The sequence below is a fragment of the Amblyomma mixtum genome, chromosome 3 (genome assembly GCF_055824585.1).
Source record: "Amblyomma mixtum isolate Tamu chromosome 3, ASM5582458v1, whole genome shotgun sequence".
Classification (NCBI taxonomy): domain Eukaryota; kingdom Metazoa; phylum Arthropoda; class Arachnida; order Ixodida; family Ixodidae; genus Amblyomma; species Amblyomma mixtum.
The window spans coordinates 86,021,985-86,035,020 of record NC_143014.1 but is presented as its reverse complement, the minus strand read 5'-3'; the positions used below and the strand labels follow the sequence as shown (position 1 = coordinate 86,035,020).

The 13,036-nt window shown below is 42.6% G+C and overlaps 1 protein-coding gene across 2 annotated transcripts in view; it reads right to left on the bottom strand.

Moving 5' to 3' along the window:
- The window catches only part of Nsun2 (tRNA (cytosine(34)-C(5))-methyltransferase Nsun2), a 68,384-nt gene that overhangs the window by 25,773 nt on the left and 29,575 nt on the right, over nt 1-13,036 (bottom strand). For both annotated transcript variants that reach the window (XR_016290456.1, XM_089579991.1), the window contains exons 7-12: nt 12,369-12,590; nt 11,181-11,236; nt 8,862-8,936; nt 6,092-6,222; nt 3,697-3,898; nt 302-426 (exon numbers count right to left, since the gene is read on the bottom strand). Coding sequence is in view for 1 of the 2 variants with exons in the window: in XM_089579991.1 (XP_089436117.1) it covers nt 302-426; nt 3,697-3,898; nt 6,092-6,222; nt 8,862-8,936; nt 11,181-11,236; nt 12,369-12,590 (811 nt within the window). In the remaining variant the exon portion in view is untranslated. The remainder of the gene's footprint in view (nt 1-301; nt 427-3,696; nt 3,899-6,091; nt 6,223-8,861; nt 8,937-11,180; nt 11,237-12,368; nt 12,591-13,036) is intronic.

Here is a 13,036-nt window from a genome sequence, read left to right as displayed (position 1 = left end):
TTCTTGAATAAAAAAACAAGGTTAGACGACGGCAAACTCGGCAATTAAAAAGTCAATACGGCACCTTGTAACAAAATATAGACGATTACCTCCTACCTTCTCCTTGTAGCAGCCACTTACAGTAATGCAACTGCACAAAGTAAGCATAACGCAATGTAAACCTCCTCCTCCCACTTATATTTGACGTGACCGACAGAGATATGAAGTAACTATACTGCCACATCTTCTATACAATTAGCACACTTCACATGCTACTTCAGATGCCTACCCCTCCCCCCAAAATTAAATCTGAGCATCTTACCTTCGGAAGCTCTTGCCACACCTTTGTCTTTGTTTTGAGACTCCCATGGCAGCTTAGAAGCTGTCTTCTTAAGCACAGCAACGAAGAATGCACCAGTGTCTTGTTGGTGAGGCAGAATTCTTATGCTGAAGACAAAAGACAAACAAAAACATGTAAAACCATATTGGGCACTTTACACTCCATGTTTTAGTCCAAGCACCTCTGCATGAAACCACAGCCTTGGCATCAAGCGCACAATGCTATATCCAGGAAAGACATTCATAGCTAACTTTTAGGACTAGTGTGCTATGGAACATAGGTTGCGGGATAAAAAAGGACTATCGTGTAATCTCGTGTAAGGGCTTCACCTGTGTATGGGCAGCACCCCTTGTTTTGGACTAGATAATCTGAGAAAAAAATAGGGTTACATGTTATTTTTTATTTCGTATATGGGCGGCACCTTAAAATTCACATCCAAATTAAAAAAAAAAGAAAAATGAGCCCTTACACAAGTTTATACGGTGTATAATATATATGAGGTCGTGGGTTCGGATCCCACCGGCAACATGTGGTTGTTTTTTCTTCTGCTTTTCTAATCAATTAGCATTAAGCGATAACATATTCAGTAATATTCTAAATTGATCAACACCACAAATTAAATAAATAAATTTTAAAAAAAATCCCCTGTGCCCCTTGGGTTTCTGTGGCTGTTGGCTTCTGTCATATATATATATATAGGGTTAAATAGGAAAAAAAATAGGGTTACACGTCATTTTTTATTTCGTATATGGGCAGCACCTTAAAATTCACACCCAAATTAAAAAAAAAAGAAAAATGAGCCCTTACACAAGTTTATACGGTGTATAATATATATATATACTATACACACACACACATCAAACCTAAGGCCTTAATTGGTGCCATTTCTTGTGCACGTGTGGCATGGACATTAGTACTTTTATTGATTAGATTGCTGCAGAAAATATTAGTGTTTTTGTGTTTATTTTTAAGAAAAATAGCAGTGACTGGAGCTTGTTTGAGAGGATCACAAGGGACATGTGGAGGCTGTGTTCTCATTTGCAGTGTAGCTTTCTTTTATATCCTCCTCTTTTATATCCTTGTGATCCTCTCAAACAAGCTCCAGTCGCTGCTATTTTTCTTAAAAATAAACACAAAAACCCTAACATTTTCTGCAGCAATCTAAATAAAAGTAATGTCCGTGCCACACGTGCACAAGAAATGGCACCAATTAAGGCCTTAGGTTTGTTAATGCCATTATTTTTGGAGTTGGTGCTACAGACCCACATTTAATGTCATTATACGAAAGTCACGATGATGATAACACTTGCAAAGCAGTCAAAAATTTCGTCTGTAATAAACAGTGTTAGTGAGCACAATATCTCGGGAATGTTATTGAAATGTAATATAAAAATTATTTTGTAGAAAACATCGCTGTTCTCGCTTGACAGGTCACAAAAGTAGCCATATTTTTGCGGGTTAGCACACAAGCCAAGAGTATCAGTCAGAAGTGCTGATAAAAATGGCACCCTTCGCGTCGAACATGCAGTAGAGATGGCTCATCTCACTGAAAGTTATGTTTGTTTGTTTGTTTGTTTGAAATAACCATTTGCTATAGGTTAGGTAGTTACTGCTAACAAAGATGCACGCTTTTCTGCATGTGGAATGGGGACGAGAGTACACATTGCTCGGGCGTATGAGTTGTGCCGAACTCAGTAGGTCGCGAATGGCAGTAAGGCTCATGCCATTAAACCTTAAGGCAGTAAGCACTTACTGGCACTGAATTTACCCGTGCGGCACAGGTATAACAGTAAGCTGCATTCAGGCTAATGCACGTGAGCAACTTTAGCACACATGTAATGTCATGGTCTGTGTGACCTACAACATGGACGCACATCCCAGAAAGCACTGCAATGTTGGATTATGGTGCAAATTGGCATAGCCCTTTGCAATGACAGGGAGATGGCATTGCCATTCTGGTATCACTCAGTCAGCTCAGCAACCCAACACGATTGCCCTGACCCTTGCAGTCTCAATTTTGCTATTTTGGTGAGGCTTGTGACAGCAGCAGTAGGTGCCACACTGATACACATACTTTTGCACGTCTTAACGCACAACCTTCAGTTCTTAGCAGGATGGAAAAACCCTCTCTTTACCACTGTAAAGCTGCAAATACTGATCAGTGTCAAAACCCAATCTGGAAGTGTGATCCCATGCATACTCATGTGTTCTAGTTCACACTGAGCCCCATAGCCATAGGCAGCCCTGAAGCAGTGATGCCACGGCTGCTGATTTATCAGTAGATCTACTGATTTTTAAAATTTTCTGCTGATTCAGTGATAAAGCGTTAGAATCTACTGATTTTCTTGCTTTTCTACTGAAACGAAAGCAAAAGCTGCTACTTTTTCCAGTTGGTTATATTAACTCCATGATTTTTTCAGTAAAAATGCGGTTGGCTCCGAGGTTAACATCATTCTTTCCTTCCTCCATGGTTAAAACATACATTCTTGCGTTTCCAGACTCTCAAACGTGGCGCTACCTCTGTCTTTGAGCAAAGTGGGCAAAAGATGAGGCGGTGAATTTGTGAAAGTGGGTGCACTACCGTACCCCACAACTATGAAACCACAAGTCCACAACAATGAAACCAAACCTAACGAACCAGAACCAATGGCGCAGTACATCCGCGTGTGGCAGGTCACTCATTAAGTTGAGCGTGCGCGCTTCATTACGAGCTCACCGGATAAGTAATATCTGTATGTCTTGAGTTCTCGATATGTTAGTACTAATAATTTAGTGATTCACCCGTCGAGGTTATATTTATGTCCACTGCAGCACTTAGGCCTCTCCCGGCTATTTCCAATCACCCCTGTCTGGAAGATACTATACTCTAAAGATTTCAGGTACTAACTACCATCTGACGCCTTTGAATATGCCATCAGAGGGCTTCACTGTTTTTCACTTCGTGCTTGACAATGGCTCTCTGGATCCCCAGGTTTTTCAAAAGTATCGCCAAGAATCTCGTGGCCAATTTTTGTACTATTTCTTAGAAGCTACAATACAGCACAGTACTAATATAAGCGCTGAATTCGTGGGCTCATAAACTGAGTACAAAAATTGAAAAGAAAAATCTACTGATTTCTACTGATTTTTCGCGAAAAAATCTACTACTATTTTTTTATGTGTCGTGGCAACACTGCCCTGAAGCCATAGATGGGGATTTCAGGACAGAATTAGGGCTGGCTCTATTCATATTCCGCATGAAATGCGCGTCATCCTAATAGCAATACTATGTATGTTTGATTTACCATTACGTTATGAGCCAGTACACGACAGATCAGTGTCAGTTCTAACCTTACACAGAATCAATAGCCAGAACCAATCAAGGAAAATATACTCGCCAGCGTTCAAGTTTCAGTTGGGCAGCCACCTCAGGTGATGGTGGGAACATGTGGGCCCGGATCTGTGTGTGGTACATCTCCGGAACTTCATCGAACGATGTGTAAACTGCCATGTCTTTACTGGATACTTTCCAGGTATGAAGTCCCGGGCTGCTTACTAAACCTGGCAAACTGCTTCTGGCATCAACTAGCTCTACTGCACCTACAAGTAACAAACAAACATCTTGTGGTTATTACAAAGCAAGAGGGGCTGGTGCACCCCACTGTCCCACATTTCATGATCCAGTTATGTAGAGAAAAAAAAAAATGTGGCAATGAGGCTGCCATCTGGCCGTACGCTTCTTAAAGGACCCCTGACCATCCTCTAGATGAGAATTTGCTTCTCCTGTGGTTGTTAGTCATCAGCTCTGGTATTTGCAGCCACAGAAACTTTTTAGAAGAAACTCACTAGCAGCAGTTACATCCGTCGCAATCAAGCATTTCTGCCACACTTCTCTCTGCTATACCCTCTCCAAGTTGGCATCATTAAAACATATTCTCGCCTGTCTAGGCGTAAGGCCTTTGTAAGCTAACCTTCCCCTTCTTCTCCGCTTTTACGGGGCAGCAGAGAGTACATGTCACATCTCTACATCATGGCCCCACCTTGCCAGGTATCATTTTCTTGCTTTCATTTCCCGCTATGTTTACAGTGGCATTTCGATGCGCTTATTGGTGCGAACCTGTCATTTCAAGACATTGTCTCATTGTGCGTCGTGGCATCTGTGAAACACAATTATCAGTATTGGAGGGCGTTGGACATGGAAATCCACAAGCACCTTTCGGCACAGATGGTGTGTCCATGTATGCAGCAAAATAGCAGGAAATAAACAAGGTGAATGGTAGACGAAGGGCAGAGTTGTATCCACACCATGCAGAGACATACCGCATATACTAGCATAATTTGCGCACTTTTTTTTTCCTTTAAATTAAAGCTTCAAAAAGGGGGTACAAAAATTGCATCCTAAAAAACAAAAAGACTCTACAATGGGGTTTAACGTCCCAAAGCAACTCAGGCTATGAGGGACGCCGCAGTGAAGGGCTCCGGAAATTTCCACCACCTGGGGTTCTTTAACGTGCACTGACATCACACAGCACACGGGCCTCTAGAATTTCGCCTTCATCGAAATTCGGCCGCGGCGGCCGAGATCGTACCCGTGTCTTTCGGGTCAGCAGCCGAGTGCCGTAACCACTGAGCCATCACGGCAGGTACTTTACAAAGGTCATAATACATAATATATACTGCATACTGCCACCTGTACGTCAACCCCCCCCCCCCCAACACACACCATTCACTGGCCAGAAAAAAGTTGACTCAAAATATACGACTCATACCCCCCTCGCCTTGCCCCACGTTATGTAGTTCCCTGAGGGATGGCATGATGGTGCGTGTACAGCTCAAAGCAATAAAAGAGCAACGATAGAATCGCAAAGCCAGCAGTCAGAGGCAAATGGAGATGATGGGTGATACATCGGCGCCCTCGCATGTGGCCTGGCTGGTTAGCGGCAAACCGAACAGCAAACAGTTGGTAGTTTTGGATTCTGCCGCATGTCGGTGGTTACTGCAAGTTTGCTCTCGCAACTGTTTGTCCAGGAAATCAACCGCCAGTGCAAGCAAGCTGGGTAAACGGCATGCAATTCTTCCCCTCGCCACTCACACCTTTCGTAGCCGCACATTACGATGCGGCAGTGGCGGTCTTCCCAAGCCTGCATTGCGCACCCACGTACAATGCTGGTGGTCTGGTCCATAAGGGAGTGAAAAATGTGCGAGTGAATGTTATTTTTTAAAACCCGGGTGATAAATTAGGGGTGCGCAAATTACATGAGGGCACAAATTACGAGAGTAAATACAGTAAATGGGTCAGGACAAGAAACCTAAATGTACATTTCTTTTTTTGTACCAAGATGAATGGCACAATAAAAAAGAGCGAAAGCAAGCATGAACCAGACCAGAATGCCAGAACAATCAAATGTAGTTCACTGTGCCATCGCAGCAAAGCCTTGAGTGCCAAGGAACGGATGAGGAGATTGGCTTTGTCAAAAGAGAGCGCAAACAGCCTTTGATCCGAATTTTCATCACCCTTTAGGGTGCAGGTAGTTTTTTTTATTTTGCAACAACGATCATAACAGCCTGATCTACACCCTGACCTTGTTAAATTATTTGAGATTTCCAAACCTGGTGGAGGGCCCTTTAACGAATGTGCAAATTTGCACATCTGCAAAGCCCTTCTTCAAGCCACATGTATAAGCAAAACTTTGTAACAACCAAGTGGGGGAAAAAGGACGATCATTTTGATAAAGTAAAAAGTTTTCTTGCTTGTCTCTTTTTGTACTTTTAAGTCCATGCTGTTAAACACACCTTCACACTGAAGCAGAAGGCTTGTGATGACAGCTTCATTTTCCAAAGGGTTCATAGAACATGTTGAATAGACCATTACACCTCCTTCAACCAAAAGCTCAAGGCCACGACGTGCAATGCGTACCTGCAGGCTGTACAAGGAGAAAACATAGAAAGATAAACATGAGAAGATATCAGTTAGTTTCTAGCACAGTCAAAGAAAAGAAACTGCAATCATTTCCATGTAATACCCGTGCCACACGCGCACAAGAAATGGCAGTAAATGCTTAAGGCCTTAAGTTTGTTAATGCCATTATTTTCGGAGTTGGTGCTACACGTCCACTTTTAATGCCATTATCGAAAGTGACGATGATGATAACGCTTGCAAGGTAGTCAAAAGTTTCATCTTAATATAAACATTCCTAATGAGCAGAATATATCGGGAATGATGTTCAAATGTAATGTAAAAACGATTTTCCAGAAAATGCGGCTGTTCGTGCTTCACAAGTCGAAAAAGTAGCCATAAACTCGCATGTTAGCACTTAAGTCGAGAGTACCAGTCAATAAGGCTGGTTAAAATGGCGCTCTTCGCATCGAAAATGCAGTTTAGGTGCCTCATCTGGCTGAAAGTTAAGAATTAACCATTTTATAGTGGGCTAGGCAGTTGTAACTGACAAAGCTGCATGCTTTTCTGCGTGTGGAATGGGAACGAGAGTACACATTGCACGGGCGAATGAGTTGTGGCGAACTCAGTAGGTCGCGAATGGCAGTAAGGCTAATGCCATTAAATTTATGCGTGTGGTACCGCACGAATGCCATTAAAACTTAAGGCAGTAAGCACTTAATGGCATTAAATCTGTCCGTGTGGCCCTGGTATAAGTCTAGCTTTAAAGGGACACTGAAGCAAAGTTCGGACTTGGTAAGAAATCGCACTCAGGATGTTTGATCATATAAGTTTCAGTCTTAAAGTCTTAATTTCACGCATTTTTGGGTGGATTGGCTAATTTTTTTTTTTTTTTCAGCATGCATTACAGTTCTCGCTCGTGCACATGAGGTGCCCGTGTGGTGTCACATGTACTATTGCACTCAATTTGAGCAGCAACACGCAAAATGTGGTAGGTGCTGGAAATTTCTGCAATTAGCCATGGATGCAAGGAACAAAATACACTGAATGTTAGTGCAAGCTGGGCGATCTGCATGAATGCACATTGATTTATTCTAAGGTGGAAATCTCAGTTGGTTCATTTCGGAGGCGTTGCAAGTCATATTGAGTGCTAGTGCCACTGCCACCTGCTGCCATTGCAGCCAGGTAGCATAATGCAAGTTCATCTGCCATGCATGCCAGTTTGGAGATAGCAGTGTGGAAGCATGTGGAAAATGGACAGTTCCAGCCTCAAATGTGGCAGCAAAAGTGAAGATTAAGATTCAAACATAGCACAACTACTAAAACTGTCATGGAAAGCCATACAGTTACGACCTCACCACCATATTCCACCCAGGTACAATCCGAGTTCACATATTCTCAATAAGGAAGAATTTCATCGTGATAAAGTATCAATAAACATGTCCCTTGTGAAAGTGAAATGAAATGCTGATAATGAGTCCTTAAAGTGCATCATTGCCGGTCCCCTGAAATGCAGTCATGTCAGTTTCGAAGTCCGCGGAATATGGTTGTACATATCTTGACTTAACTCAGTGACAGGAAAAGCTCTTTCCCATTCGCTACTTTTAGTGCGCATGGTGGCCAAAGTCGATTGGATTCGTCACGTTAGTGGCACAGCGCAGCACTAAGGGGCATGCACATTAGAAATTTCGATAGGAGCAGTGGTTCATTGAAAAGAAGCAATGAGAAGAGTGCAATTAGTACTGCAGTAATGGGTTCACTTTCGTGTCTACACTTTGTTCCAACCCATGCTTTCGTCACTGACATGCAGAAGGCAGTACAGCATCGTTCACCACCTCATGAAATCAATCACCGTCCATCGTCAGTGTACACAATGCATGGTGAGATTGAAGCATCAGGAGCTTCAGAATATGCACAAAACTACTGACCCCTTCCTCAGGCATATTGGCAACAAGTTAGTGATTTTTCCAACTGCCCGATTTTCAAGACATTTTCACAGTTCCGAGAGAGTCTGAAAAACTGGCCATCGACTGTATTAGAAAGTCATTTCAATGGCAGGCTAAGGCACCACAAAACTGCGGGACTTGCACTACAGTCGCTGTCGATGAAGTGGTCCAACAGAATCGCATCTGGAATGCACCCAGCTTGGTTGCAATGGCCACGATGTACAGATTCATGTTCTTTGGAATTATATGCTGCCTCTCCTGACCACACCACTGTTACAACCTTGAGCTGAGCAGCACTCTCTGGCATCTTCCTTTGCTGGTTTAATAGCTATGTGATTATTTGAACTCAAAAGACTCAAGGCACAAGCAACAACAGCCACACTAAACACTTTCCTCTGTGGCACGGCACAGACATAGCTGCAGCAAGTGCACACTGAACAAACTAAGCCGGCTAGGCATAGATACATGTAACATCACAGCTTCTGAGGAGCACTAGTTCCAGACGCTGCTACGTCTGGTACTAGTGCTCCAGGTAGTGAAACTAACAAAGTAAAAATAAAAAAAATGTAGTTGTTTCGCTCAATTTCAAAATGCAGCTTTTACTGAAGTGGAATGCCAAAACATTAATGCAGTATCCCTTTAAAGACATTTAACTGGCAAATACTACCAAAAAACTAGTTCTATAATTAGAAAAAAAAGAAAAAAGTGCACAGTGACACACCCATGAATGCTGTTTCCATTAGCCACATTCCATTTGCGCCACAGGTCGATGTTTTTTCTTAAAGTTCCATCTCCACTGCAACACAAAAAAATTAATAAAATTATCACTCTGAAACAGCACTCAAACTGCAACTTGTCAAAGAAAATACACATGAACAGAGTAAATATCCAATTTAAAGCAGTTCTGATTAGTTTGGCATATATTAATACTCTATCCCAGTAGTTCCTCGCAGCACTACCAAAGCTGCAATGAGTGCTGCACAGGCAACATGCTGACACTGCAGAATGTAGTGCCAGTATAAAATAGGCATACGGGCACATGGGAAAGCGTGCTTTAAGTGCGCATGCGCCAAACGTTATTTCATAACCTTTACGCATGCTTGCAGTATGTACGCTATTTCCAGAGTTTAAAGTCTGCGAAAGCGGTCTGAATTGCTTGTGCGTGAAAGCGCCATATGGTAAAATGGATTTGAAGCCAAGGAAGCCAAGGGCCGCTGACTGCCGAGTCCTTTATTCCGTGCAACGGCGCAGCTTGCAGCCCCGTAAAAACAAAACCAGGGCCATGAGTTGAGTGCCTAGATGTTACTGCTGGCACGCTGCCAACAAGCTGCGATGCATCATGGGCAAAATAAGTGAGGAATACCTTTTTCTTTTTACTGATTTATTCCTGGACAAACTTCGTCAAAATCGAGTTTAGCGATCATTGTTTCGTTATTTCAGGTTATTGGAACACTGAATCCTATGGGTGCTTGCCAGGGAATCAAAATTTGTTCGTTTGGTCAGAAACTTTGTAAAATAGGGTTTCATTAGATATAGAGTTTTAACAGTATCGTATATCTTGCACGTTATGAGTTTTTGTAGTTTTTTTTAGGATGTGTTCAGAAAATCTTCCTGCAATTTGCACACCCCAATTTTGAAGCCTTAATTTAAAGAAAAAAAAAGTACACAAATTACACGAGTAAACACGGTAAATACTGTAACTCCCATCTAATCTCTCTGTCCTATTTACAGTGGGCAGGGAACTTTATTTATTTTTCTGCTCAAACTAATCCCTGTCCTACTGACAGTGTGGGCTGGGTATATTATTTTTATTTATTTTTATTTTGTCCACATTATGTCCTATTGACAGTTTTTACTATACTGGCTACACTGTTTTGTTAACATACTCTGCTAATGCCTAGGCAATTTGATTACTCTTGAAAACATCACGCTTGTGCTTTTACTAATCTTGGAAATTTGCTGGCTTCGCCAATGTAAGAGCGACTGTAACAGTTTCCCTTTTTGTTCATCACCAAGACAGAAAACTGCACTCTGAGCCCTTAGAAAGGAACAAAGGGTCCGTCAGAAGCACAGCAGCATCCTGCACGTGCCTGGCATCAGAAAGGCAATAAGCCATATCTTCAGTAGATACAAGCATGCTGAGTATGTGCCTCTTGACAATCTGTGTAACGAAATAATTTGTGGCTGCTTTTCACTTTGGTAAATCGAGACTTGCTATGAACTTTTTATTTGATTATTTAGATGACACTGATTTTCTAGACAAACTCCAATCCCTCCGTTCAGCACTCGCACTGTATGCAGTGAACTTTGTCATCCCATTTCCTACCCCCCTCTCATTCCATCTTTCTCTCCCCGAATCCCTTCCCCACACAGAGTAGGAAGTCAGTGGATTTAAATTCCGGCTAAAAACTCGGTTTTTCAACTGAAGAGCTTCTCTCTTTAGCACATGTGACAAACTGCCTGAAAGGCAGTATGTTCGCTGGTGTCATATACAGGATTACCTGCGCCGTCTGCAGTTGTTCCTTCATCAGCGAAACTAGCAGATTTCCAAGATGACTGAGATAGCGCAAGCACAATGTTGCTAAAATAATCATACTGCTAAAGTGTTTGCAGAACATGTGCACAAGGATAGTCATCACATAAAGAGGACAGTGCAGGCATAACACATCGTAAAAGAACCTGATGACACAACTGTCGCTAGGTTCATTGTTGATCCACATGATGCCACAATTTGTGACGACCACTTCGTCACAAATTGAGGGCTTAAAGCGATGATGCACTTGTTCATTTCATTGTGAAAATAAGGAGCCAATGTGGGCCTTGAAACGCCAATAACCCTTTTGTGACTTGGTCAGTGACCATATTTAATTCGTTAAGTGAAACCAATTGAAACATTACATTTAGTACCTGCCCACCACAACTTTTAGATTATCATGGAGGTTCAAAAGGTGCAATTGCAACAACCATTTATAGCCTGACACAGAAACAGTATACTCAAGCTATGGAGAAAAAATTTACAAATATGATCAGCAATACTTACGAGCAGGGAACATCACAAAGAATCCTGTCATACTTCAGAACTTCCAGAGTTCCGTCCTAAAAGAAAATGGAAGTTAAAGAGACCAAGCATTCAGACATCACAGGTGATGGACCATGGCACGGTCTCAATGAGTATATTAGAGCAAAAGCTCTACTTCATGACCAAAGCTGCAAAAGCCATTTCATCACTGAAGCGTGACCTAAATAAATAAATTAACAAAATATATACTGCCGCGACCGGGTTTCGAACCCGCAGCAGCGCGAACAGATCAGCTCTTTGCTGGCCAGTGCACGAGAGCACTATGTTATCGCCGCAGCCAATCATGCCTCATGTTAAACTGCAACAAACTCTAGCGCTGTGCATTGCGCACATCATCATCTTCATCAACTTCCCTATGTGGAGCGAACAGATCAGATCAGCTTTACCTCAACCAGAGCTTAACCTAAGTATAATATCATCGCTAGACGTGCCAACGACCCAGCAAAGCAAAACCATGAGCCAACCAGGCTAAACACATGCTTTCACACGTCTACTTTAAATACATTAAAACCCTACCAATTTTTTTTTTATAAGCCAAATGGGTTTTCTTTGTTATTCAACACGTGTGCCACAATACTTAGGTTTAGGAAGGGAGATGGAGATGCAAGAGAATGTGAAACACCCCCAAACTGTCCTCACCACTAGTACTAGCAGCATCATGTGAGCTGCAGCAAAGATGGCTGCGGCCCATGTTACCGTCGCGGTATCAAGGTGACTGCATGCTGAATTCTCCCATGCTCTTCTTTGTCACCTGCGCTTCTTGCACTGACAACAAAGCTAGATAGAAGTCTTATATTGCAATGTCCAATACGTATATTAAACATTCCAGTACTTTGCTTATATTGGACCATCATTCATCTAAAAAAAATTTTCATTTTTATGAAGGAACCCACTTAATGACTACATATTCACCTCCCTTTGTCTCCGAAATTTCTGTCCAGTTTCTTCCTCTAGGACGTAGGACTGTTCAAGTGCACAAGGTGCTGCTTGAACAAGGTTAAAAAATTCTCGTTTCCCATTTCTCGTAAGTTTTAGTTAAGAGCAGCATCAACTTCAGCTGTACACTATTTCAAATTGGGCCACGTCTTTTGTTACAATGAAATATACAACAAGAACAATTTTTTCAAAATGATCCCCCCAGAGGCTGACCTCTTTGGAAATGTACATGTTGGGCATGGCAGCTGCATCATGGTTTGTCACCAGGCAGCAGGTGGAGTGCAGGCGTTTTGCCTGGTGCACCAGCATGTAGCAGCGCTTGTTGTCCACATCGTTGGCCACCACAACTCCCTCTGGGATAGTGTTCACACGTCCATGCAGCATCTCCATAACCTGAGCAGTCTTAGAGCCAGGAGCTGCACACATGTCCAACACCTGCACAACACAGCCAGTTTTCATAACCATGCAGCAATCCTAACACTAACTTCGCAATGCCTGCACCTTCAGACAGCAACACAAACAAGTGCACACAAAGTACAGTTAAACCTCGATATAACGAAGTCATAATGTGTCATTCATGTGACCTTAAGATTTGTATTTCATCTCGTGTTACGAGATCGCGAACCACCTAGACATATCTATCGCATCGAGCATCTTGCGGGTGATAAGGATGATGCACCCGACTAGTTTTGGCTTCACTGCCATAGTCATCCACTTGCAGGTTTCCGAGCACACTGCCGACATGACATTGCACTCCACCATTACCGCCGCTGTGGCTTTGTGTAAGAGAGGCAGGGAAACAAAGGAAGGAAGGCAGGGAGGAAAAGAACTAGGAGGCTGGTAGTGGTCCATGCGGCAGAAGGCCAAGCCAGCTTTCCCCC